Source organism: Lactuca saligna, chromosome 2 (assembly GCF_052625555.1).
Source record: "Lactuca saligna cultivar CGN05327 chromosome 2, ASM5262555v1, whole genome shotgun sequence".
NCBI classification, from domain to species: Eukaryota; Viridiplantae; Streptophyta; class Magnoliopsida; order Asterales; family Asteraceae; genus Lactuca; species Lactuca saligna.
The window spans coordinates 142,216,981-142,228,873 of NC_136418.1; the positions used below are offsets into that span (position 1 = coordinate 142,216,981).

An 11,893-nucleotide genomic window follows, 5' to 3' on the forward strand; every position below is an offset into this window, starting at 1 on the left:
AGGTGGAAGTGGGAAGATTCGATTTCTCCCTAGAAAGGTAACACTAAGCATGTAAAGGTAACACTAAGCATGTAAAGAAGGGTAGAAAGGAGGTAGGATTCATGGCCAGTGGCAATAGTGAGAGGAGAGACAGTAGCAGTGGAAAATAAGGTTAGAAGAGAAGCAATAGTTGATACCATGTAAAGTTTTGATAAATTCACCATATATATGGAGGATATTTTATAGAGTATATATAATACAAAAGATATACAAAATAAAAGAAAAGTAATTACAATAAATGAATTCCTATATTAGAGGCTAAATAATTTTCTTATGAGATATTTTCATAATAAAAAGTCAACAAATCTTGAATGTAAGACCAAAAAACCGAAAATACCCATCACCAGAAATGTTAACAGGATCCAAACCAAATACAGATTGTTCAAAAACCTTAAAAAAGAAACAGCCAACAAAACTTTACATATAGATCACCATGATCTAAAGAAACGAACTACAAAACCAGTTCTTTAAGTCTACAAAGTGCAAACTAGTTCTTCAAGTTAACTAAATGGTATAACATTTACAAGTTTTTCTATCAGCGGAGGGATGAATCATGATTCTGAATTCAGGTTGGATTCTTCACACAAAATGAATCTTTAGTTAAGAATCCTGAAGAACACCAACATTCCTTCATGCGTGTTTACTGTTTAAATAACTTCTGCATACAACTATTCTACTACAACTAATATACGCAAATAATATAACAAGCCTAAAAAAATAGAGTTATTAGATCAATCCACCCAAAACTGCACATATGGTAGAGAAAATAACTGCAAAACCTGCAGAAAACATGGTTGATTGTTGATAAAAGGTAAGATAGTTTATTAAGTGATAAGAGTTAAGAAAGTATATAAGTCAAATTCTTACCTTATACTTTCCTTTTTTGACCCAAAGAACCCACAGAAAGCTTTGAAAAAAACCTTGAAGTTCTAGAAGGCGTCTTCTTTTCAACCTGAAAGTTATTTGAATCCTTTAAAACATCATAAACAGGTGCAGGAGATTCTTCCACAGGCTCTTCAACATTTGCATCTTTCAAAAGACGAAGCATTTCATGTGCTTTTGCTTTTCCTTTATCATTTCCATTCATGATAATAGAAACAACATTAGTAATCACCCCTTCATCCATCACCAATCTACAATACTGAATGCTTTGAGAACACAACGAAAGAAGAATCTCTAAAGCCTGTTCTTGCTCCTCACAACTCTCACTTTCAAGAACCCTAGCAACAAAAGATATACACCCTTCGGTTTCTGCAATTATGCTTTTATTATCTTGATTCCCACATAGATTTGTCAAGATTGCGATGCAGTATCTTGAGAGCGATTCGTCTTCAGAAAGGGCGACAAGTTTAGGGATTAGATCTGAAGAAAGGAGAGAACGAAAGTGTCTGTTCGATGTCAAGTTATAGAGAATTTTTAGGGCTGGAGTTTGAAATTGTATGATTTTGGAATCGAGAATCTTTAAAATCTGAGTAAGAACACGAGAAGATGCGATTTCAGATCGATGATTTTGGTGGGAAGACAAATTTTCAATTATAGCGAGCGTCTCTTCTATCATTTCCGAATCAAGGAACTCTGATATCAACTCGTATGCATCGTTACTCAAGATTTTTATACTTCTGCGAAAAAAAAATTGAAACTTTTTGTAATTTCAATATCACAATATGTAAATCGTTAAAGAAGTAATTCTACAAAGGTCGCATAAATACCTGCATTTGGTTATCAAGATTTGCAATAGCAAACATCCGATTCTCTGAGCTTTAACATCATTGATATCGCGTGCAACCTTCAAGAATCTCACAATCGACTCAATCAAATTCTCGCATGATATGAATCGACAACCACGATCATCATCATTCAAACGGGCCATGAGATCTTCAACAAATTTGCATTGCGACTTCCATGGAAGCGAATCATCAAGTTCTTGAGATAACTCCACATCCATATCACGAGTATTTTCCAAAGAACTGAGCGATAAGTTACTATAATCAACAACCGGAAGTTGGAGACTATACATAGAGCTCAAACTAGTAACCGAAGAAGACGAATTCTCCCACGTGCTTACATCGGTTGAAAAGTCAACACAAGGATCCAAAATAGTGACACCATGAATCTCACACCATTGTGAAATCATACCCTTCATGGTCGTATTTGGTGTCAATGAAAAGTTCGATAGTTTCCTTTTAGTTTTTGGACAAATATCATTACCTTCTTCAAACCATTTCTGAATCCACATTCGTTCAAATGTTTCTCCAGTATCAATAACAACAGGATCATACATCACCTTGAGAGAAATCGGACACTTGAACTCTTCTGGAGGTATACTTTCACCTCTTCCAAAAATACCCTTCGGAGGTTCTTCTCGGTCAACAGAATAGTCAACTCTCCCGGACCAATAAACTTGATTTTGAACAATGGTATCGTTCTCTTCATGCACAGATGCAATTGAATGTCCATGTTTTTTAAGCAAATCCAAAAGGATCATGAGAATATGTTTCTTTTGTTGATCACTATCTCCTTCAACAAGTTTCTTTAAAAGTTTCTTGATTGATCTTCGTTCAATTAAAAGAGCTGTTTGAGATGTTATTTGAAGCTTTAAAGCAACTATTCGAATACACTCGTTTTCATATTCTGAAGAATTTCCAGTATTATTGTACCCTTTGAGTAATGTTTTTACAGTTTTTCCAGCTTCTTCTTCACATGGATCTAAACTAATTTTCATCCTCCTAAGCTCTGTAATTATCAGTGAGATCTACATGTAACATTTTTTTGTATTAATTCCATGATATAATAATTCGTATCATTTTCAAATCAACATATGATAAATTGATTAATTACCTTTGATGCAAGCATCACAGGAACCATGTTTTGTATCTGGCTCAAACTCTGTTCCAATAAGATTTTTGTTTTTTTACATCTTGAAAGAACCGTATTTCCTGTGAGTGCCTGAATAAATTCAAGATAAACCAAAATCAAATATTCAAATGTCAAAATTGGAAATTTTGAAATAATTGGAAAAACCCAATTGAGATATCGTATAAAAAAATGTAATTTTATAATCGGAAAGCACATACATACCAAGTAAAGCTTACTGGATTCACTGCAATCGCTAATCAACGATTTGGCTTTCTCAATTGCGACATTTAAATGAACAAGCGACTGAATACCAGATTCACATCGAGGTCTAGCTGCTTCTATATCTGGAAATATTTCAAGAACACTCGAGACTAGCTTCATAAGTTCTGTACACATAAACCTATGCACCTGGTTTCACCAATTTGTCGCTATTATATTAGACTTTGAGCTCTGATAACAATCTGAAATAACTCGAATTAATCTGAAATTAATCACAAATCATTTACCTTGATGTTAATCGGCGACGGGAAGTTCTCCACAGTTTCAGTAACGTCAGTCCCCATATGTGTAAAAGAGCTAATCTAAGTCTGCAAAAAGGTTGGAACACGAGATTTTTATCAAAATAAACACTCGTCAATTACATCAAGGAAGAAAATTCATACGAATTTCAGTCAGGACTGTTTAAACCAAGTGTCGGCAGTAATGCATGGGTCGTCGATTTTTCGTCTTTTTGGTAAAAAAAAAAAATAAGCATCATATAAACTAATTGCATGCGAAAGAGGGCAAGAATGGAGTGTCAGAGTGAATTGAGTGTCAAAGAGGGCAATAAAGGATTTACTGAATGTTTTTTTTTTTTGTGTGTACAGACTTTTAGGAAGAAAATTCATACAAATTTCAATCAGGTCTCTTTAAACTAAGACCTTTCTTTATCATGATTCTTGAGTAGAGAAATAAGCATAAATATTGAAATATTAACCCTAATAGTCTAATACAAACAAAAGAAACAAAAGATTAAAGAAATATTGAAGAATCTGACCTGTTAATTGTGATCACCACGGAGACTTTGCTTAGCTGAATACACTCAAACTGCTACTAACAGCCAAAAGCGCTCGAAAATTTTCTTTATGGAAGTTGCGAGAAACCCAAATCAGAATTTTACCCAAAACGTTAAATGTTCAATCTTTAAGAATCGCTTTTTGGGAAAGATAAAAACCCTTTTACAAATTAAACTCCTCGGAAACTCTCAATTTCTTGTGGGTATCTTTTCCTTTCCATGATAATCAAGAAATTGTATACAAGGAGCTTTCACGATGATTCGCAGCCTCCAAAATCAGAGTCAATAATCTTTTTTCTTTGTCAAAACCCCAAATTTCTCTTTTCCTGGAAACCAAAAAACCCTCAGGGGATCGATTAGAATTCAATTCCCATAGTCAAAGCAAAAAAATCCAAGAAGACCAATCAAAAAGCAAGAATTGTCGATGAAGAAGCCAAGAAACATCAATAAAGCTATCCTTTAGCTATCAAAGGAAAAAGTAGACAAAATAGAAGAGCAGCGAATTATTTTACAAGTAAAGCTACACCACAAGAGGTTGAAAAGCTTCACAAACAGACTCGAATGGAGACTATTCATGGGGCATATCAATTAATATCGGAATCTTTGGGGTTGAGTTTTGGGGTCTATGATGGGGGTCTACCACCTTGTGCTATTGTCTACTCGTAAATATTCAAGAAAAAAGTAAGAGAGGTAGATACAACATCATACATCATACGTAGTAGAGTAGAGCACCAAAAAATTGAATACAAAATCAAGTCTTCATCTAATGGTCAAAAATAGCACCAATTACTAGTGAAAGTTATGGTCGTCTACTCGTCTCTATTGCGAGAAATAATCTATTATTATACATCTTACTTGATTAGATCATTTATTTGTTGAAAAAAAAAATTAGACAAATCTAACAAACTAAATACTAATTTTTTTAAAAATAAAATTGGACATCATCATTTTTTTCCATTATAACTATCAATTTTGATTTTTGAAGGTAAGACCATCTTGGATGAAGCTCTAATCGTGCCCATGAATGATTCAAAAATTCTATATGATAGTACTTTACCATTCGGAAAGCTCGAATTTTATCTTGTAAACGGATTTCAATTTGGCCATGTTCCAAACTTTATATGAATTTTGTCAATGGAAAGCGTGTAACATGGAATGATAATCCTAAAACACATAATTCTATCATAACACATAGGACTTAAGGTGATGTTTGAGAGTGTTTTTTTGAACTTTAAAAGTGTTTTTAGATAAAAATGTTTATTGGTTTATAATGGTAATAGTGGTGGTAAAAAAATTTTAAAGAGTTTGGATTAGTTTTTATGGTGAAAATATCAATCGGCCAATAAGTTAAAAAGTGTTTTTTGAAGTTACTTTGATTAAAAAGCCATAAGCAAATTCAAAAATCCAAGTTTTACATGCTTGTTAAAAAATGTTTTTTGAAGCTTGTGGAAAAACTATTCTACCAAAAGGCTTCTAGCCCAGCGGTATTCATTGTTGTCCTCCCTGATTGAGGATTCAAGTCTCATTATGGACATAGGTGGAGTTAAGGAGTAGGTTAGATTTGTTGTTTCAAAAAAAGAAAAGTTATTCTGAAAAGTGTTTTTGAGTTTGTCAAACACTTTTTTTTGACTTATTAGCTTTTCCAAAAGTCAATTAGCTGTTTTGAAAAGCAATCCCCAAACACCCCCTAAGTTGTCACTAGTAGTGGTCCTAAACCATTTGTTCTGTTTATAATCTCTCCCGGTTTTAAGTTTTAAGTCTTGGTGTGGAAATTCCATACTAAATTTGTTTAAACTGTCTTTCATACCAACTTGTAACATCTTAACTCTCATATCATATAAACATAATAATTATTTATGTTCATTTTTCCAAAACATTTCATACGTGAGGAAATTAGTCAGAAATTAAAACATTTCCCAAAAGATGCAAATGCATTATATGGGAGTTACAAAATAATACACGAAATCATAGAAAGAATTCATATGTTATTTACATACATTTATAATCCAAAAGATATATTGTTATGCTTTCCCTTTTAAGTCCTCAAAACATTTCTTTTAGTCCAAAAGCTCCCTTTAATAGTTTATGTCACAAGAAAATCTATCTTATGAGATACATATGTTTTAAACATAATAGAATTTAATAATTTTCAATTCAATTCCAATCTATTTGAAATCATTTCATAAAGTACCAGTTTAAACATATAATTCCATGCATAATGCAATGCATGATTTTCTAACATATAAGTTTTGGGGAGTCTACGCTCATATTACCAGAATCGTCGACTATTTACCACTCAGGATGAAAGTGACAATCCTAAGGAGCTTATTTTCCATTAGTCATACCTTGTATTAGTTATTTTTCATAATTCATAGCTTGTATTCATTTTGACATCATAATGCATCCATTTCCTCATTGAGATGGGTGTCCCGACACACTACCAAATCCAATATATACCGATCACTACATCAAATTATTTTATCCCTATTATTAATAAATTTGCAATATCTCCTTGTCTATTAATAACGCACGATTTAGATATACATATCGAATGATAACAAATTCACCATTTGCAATTTCAATGACATATGCTTCATTTAGGACTACTAATAAAACTTCGAATCTATTACGAAAGTCATGTGATAGGAACGAATAATTAGCATTAGAATCAAATAAGATATGTATAGGAATAAAATTGACAAGTAATGTACTTGTCACAACATTATTAACATCCTTCGCTTCATGCAAAGTCATTTGAAAAAGCCTTCCTTTCACCTTCTTTGGTTCTTATCCCTTGTTGGTGGTTTATGATAATGTTTTTGTACCCCTTTTTGAACGTTATGTGCTAATGTGTCACTTCCTAACAGAAAGAATAACATTTAATATATATTTTTTTCAGTACACAATAGCTTTGTACCTTTGGTTTTTTTTAGTTTTTACAATTAAAGAACATGTATCGACATTCTCATCGATGAACTTTCCCACACATATGACATTTCTTTATTTCTTTCGACATGTTTGAATTATTTATATTTCTAGAATATCGACTTTCATTTTATTATGTGATGGTTCCATCCATCTTTCTATTCATATCTCCAAACACTTGCCTTTCTTTGATTTATCTTCTTATCAAATCTTTCATTTTACGGGCAGAAATAATAGCATCATCTAAAGTAATTTCATTCTTTACTTCAACTTTATATTCCACTGATAGACTATTACATATCAAATGATCTTTGGAAGTTTGGTAGGTAATGTGTTTTGTCTAAGAAGAATCAGACATATTACCTTTGCAAAAAGAAAATAATTCTTCAAATAGCTTCTCAACATCTCGATTTAGGAAAATCTTTGCTTTGATATGGTTCACAAATTCATCTCGGTTTAATTGAGACCCCTTTTTTGCATAACACAAGAAATTATATTCCACCAAACAAGGGCTCCACCCTTTAGTAACCGGGCTGAAAAACCCCAATATTTGTCTTATTTTTTTTTACATTCAATTGTTTGAAGTACTTGTTATGTCTCTGTTTGTTATACCCTCGACAGATGGTGGAAATGTCGTGTTGTGTGACATAGCCAATAATCACAGATATTGAACAGTATAAAACATAATCTTCTATTATCGAAATAGAACTTACATTATCGTCGTCTATTACCAAATCACAATACATGCCTAATAGTTTGACCTTTACAAAATGTAGTGAAAAATCAAAAGGGCTTAATGTGCGTGTTTTTCCAGCTAATAATCTTGAGAATACATGCGTTTTAAAATACATCAACATAAAGTTGATGAGTTCTACTGGGTTTTACATGTATTTTTATAATCAAAACTTTTTTTTATAAAATTTCGGCTGATTGACCATCTTTTGTAAAAATTGTAGTTTTTCTAACCAAAAGGTATAAAATAAAACAGATATATTAATGTTTCAAACTTAAATAAACTATAACTTTTTCTAACACAAAAGTATAAAACAAAAAAAAAATATAGAAGTATTTCAAACTTATAGAAAATATTACTTTTTCTATGACCAAAAAATATAAAAACGAAACAAATATACAATTGTTTCAAACTTATATAAAATATTACTTTTTTTATGACGAAAAAATATAAAAACAAAGGGTATAAGTACTTACTATATTTATATGCATGTGGGTGTACTTGTATCCCCGTATAAGCTTATGTGTATTGTTTATATCGTGTAATTTATTAAGTTTAAGCTGTTAAGCAATAATAGTCTATGTCATACATTATTAAGTATTTGTCGTACTTAGATAATATGCCGATACTCAAAAATCATCGTGTGTGTAATTGAGCTACATACAATTCTATTTCAACTCAGTATCTGCTATGTATATATCTTATTTCAATTCTATTTGAGTATCCTAGCTACATATAAATGTTAGGAAAAATATAACTCAAAATACAAGAAAGAACGAAAATCAGAAATTGTTACCAAGGCCTGTGTTTGACATAGTTTCCTTAAAACAAATTTGCCATATATAGGTGGTCGTTTCCCAGGATACAACAGTAGTAAGTGACTCTTCTAGGTCACCCGAACTCTCACTTGGCATGGAAATTAACTTGGTTGCAGCAAGAGATGAAAGAAGCAGAATATTAAGAGAGGAAGATAGTGATTTCGTCTCATTCGGTGTAAACTAAACAAACAAGGAAAGGCTCTATTTATAGTGTAAATCGTCATTGATATCATTAAACATCAAAACGTAACAGCCAATTAAATAGCATAATTAATTGATAAATCAAAACCTAAATCTATTATTAATATCCTTTAATTTGGGTTTGTAACTATTAAGTGAAAATAAAATAATTATGAAAAGGTCCTTGAACTTTTCTAATCGACCGGTGGTGCATTCGTATCTACGGTACGAAAAGGTCCTTGAACTTTTCTAATCGACCGGTGGTGCATTCGTATCTACGGGACGCGCGCTCGCACACAAGTTCAGTGAACCGAAGACAAATTGGATCGCATTTGCACCCTCTATGTGCACGTGCAAGAGAGAGTCTTGGTTTCTATTAATCTTACAAAGGATCTAATCTTTGTAGCTATAAACCAATTTACTTTTCATTCTCCCACCAATGTGGGATGAGTTAAAAACTCACTTAACTCCTTTATTTTCTCTTCCAATTACTCTACTTTGATAAGTAATTTCTCATTCATTTTTAATCCGCTTTGGACGTGTGATATATCGAAACGAAGATATCACAAATGAGAACATAAATATATAATCAATAGTCCATTTTGATTATATTTAGAGTCCAAAATTTGTGCTCAAAAATGAGAAAACCCCATTTTTGGAAATTAGTAAAACTAATTTTTCAATAGTCCCCCACATGAATGAAAATTTCTTTGACAATCTCAAGGTGCTTAGGTAAAATCCAACATTTGAATCATGCATAGGATAGGTAGGTGTTATCCTTTAAACATTCCCTTAAGATACATATTTATTTTACTAGTAGAACATTAGACTCGATGTCCTTGAATTGTTCCTCCATTTGTGTAAATAATCAATACATATCTTACATGATTCTCCTTGACCTAGTTAGTTCTCATTGATGTGCCCGTTATGGTCATGGATACTTGTATGGTTTTGTAAGAGCTCTGAGGTGTGACATCCCCCAATTTCTCTGCCAGAAAAGACCGGTTTAGTTTATGCTTTTAAAATAAAATCAGAGTAATCTCTCCAATAAAAATATGTGAAATTTGTCCCAAAACAAAATATGATAAAAATTTATCAAATCATTTCTTAAAGAAATGTATTTTTCATTTCATTACAAAAATCGGGATGTCCACATCGATACAGACCAAAAGCATAAACAGTATATTATAGACCTTATAACAGATATTTACATCTAATGGCCTATAATCCAAAAATCTCTGTTCATCATCCAACTATGCTCTGGATCCACTACCTGTAATATAAAAAGTTGAGTGGGTCAGGCTTGGGAGCCTGGTGAGCCCCTTTGGTTTTCAAACCACAATAAATAAATTTATTAATTTCATCAACCAACAATAAATTTATTAATTTCATCAACCAACAATATCCTTGATTACTCATTCCCGTTATCCTCACTTTACGTCCCTAAACACCTATCACAAGGGACCTAGTCTAAGGGTCATCATCTAGTCAACAACACTGCTTAGGGGATTCCGTAGCAATACATGTCAAATAAGGAAACTATGGGGGGATGGAGTACATCTGGTGAACACTTAGCTCAAAAACACCTACAGGTTCGAGCCTGCTAGCGTTCCACGGGACTATCTAGAATAGTATGTGGTCGTCATCTATACTCCGCTAGATGACTGGAACAACAACAACATCGACGAGGCCTCTCATCATTTTAACACACATCAACTATTTCATCTACCCATGTTATACCTAACATATTTGTAGATAAAAATAAATATACAGTTTAAAATCTATATAAAACATTCATTCAACACCCATCTCAAATAAACAAACAATATATACACACATAGCACGTATTTTATAGAAAATACTTCAAATTTATGTGTAAGTCCACGGGACTCTCATCATTTTAACACACATCAACTATTTCATCTACCCATGTTATACCTAACATATTTGTAGATAAAAATACATATATAGTTTAAAACCCGTATAAAACATTCATTCAACACCCATCTCAAATAAACAAACAATATATACACAAATAGCACGTATTTTATAGAAAATACTTCAAATTTATGTGTAAGATAAAGTGACCACACACTCACTTGATTTAACAATAATCAGACAGCACATCATCTCTTAAAACAATTGTTTCTAATAAAACTGGGATGTTTTCTCAAAAAAACCAGGTTTCACGAGGACATAGTTTCGTCTAGAAAAACTCTTTTCTTAGGATCTTCGAGATCTTCAGGACTTACTTACGATGCTAGGATAATATTATAGGCTTGGGGGTATTTAGTGTAGCTTGGAAGAGAGTAGAAGGGTGAAAGAAGTAATTTTTGTAACCATTTTCGGGGCAGCCTCACATCCTATTTATATGAGGGCGAAGCTCCTTATTACGCTTGGCGTAAGTCTTTGCTACACGGGGCGTACGACCTCGCAAATCTCTTCACTGGGCATACAAAGTGGATCAGTTCGGACGCATCAAAGCTACGAAACGTGTCTCTCATGTGAAGGAGTAGGGGGTGACAGACTCCGGATCACTTACACGAGTACGATGGGTGTACTCCTTCGGACCATCCTCAAAGTTTGTGCCCAAAACTTCAAAAATTCATAACCTTGCATACGAACTCCGTTTTGGATGTTCTTTATATCCACACATAGGTGAAATTATGCTCTACAACTTTCATTTAGACTCTGTCGGCTAATTTTGACTTTATTTTTAAAGTTATATTTTTAACAGGCCGGGATAGGAAAAGTCCGTTAAAAATTCATAAGTTCTTCATCCGACGTCCGTTTTTGTCTGTCTTTTTACCATTGAACTACTACCAACAATATATTTGATTCCCGTTTAGGTTGTTTCGGCTAAAAATCACTCGATCTAAAATTCAAGTTTCGGGCTGCATACTACTATACCAAATCTTTGGAAAATTCATAACTTTTTCATACGAAGTCAGATTTTGACATTCTTTTTATGCACGCTTTCGGTTTAACGTATACTACGACTTTCATCGATAAGGCTAAAAAACACTTTATCGTAAATTCACTACTTCAACAGGTCATAACTTCTTCGTTATAACTCGGATTTCGGTATTCTTTATATCTTCGAAATTCTTGTTTCAACCACTACAACTTCCTTCATAGATATCAGGTTTATCTAATATTTATTTTCTACGCTTATTTTTATCCTTAATTCATTAAATCATAATAATTAAGTATAAGCACATAATACTCAAATAATACATCTTTATTATTTCAAAACAAGTTAAAAATGTTGACCTAAACTATTACATT

The 11,893-nt window shown here is 32.6% G+C and overlaps 1 protein-coding gene across 1 annotated transcript; it reads right to left on the reverse strand.

Annotated features, from left to right (window-relative positions):
• Nucleotides 1-353: 353 nt before the first annotated feature.
• Nucleotides 354-4,618, reverse strand: LOC145031880 (ARM repeat superfamily protein). The gene is made up of 7 exons (XM_078980534.1): nucleotides 3,932-4,618; nucleotides 3,402-3,482; nucleotides 3,118-3,303; nucleotides 2,878-2,985; nucleotides 1,749-2,791; nucleotides 907-1,658; nucleotides 354-818 (listed from the first exon to the last, which is right to left on the reverse strand). The coding sequence occupies exons 2-6, from the start codon at nucleotides 3,456-3,458 to the stop codon at nucleotides 908-910; spliced, it is 2,145 nt and encodes a 714-aa protein (XP_078836660.1). The 5' UTR covers nucleotides 3,459-3,482; nucleotides 3,932-4,618; the 3' UTR covers nucleotides 354-818; nucleotide 907.
• Nucleotides 4,619-11,893: the final 7,275 nt, after the last annotated feature.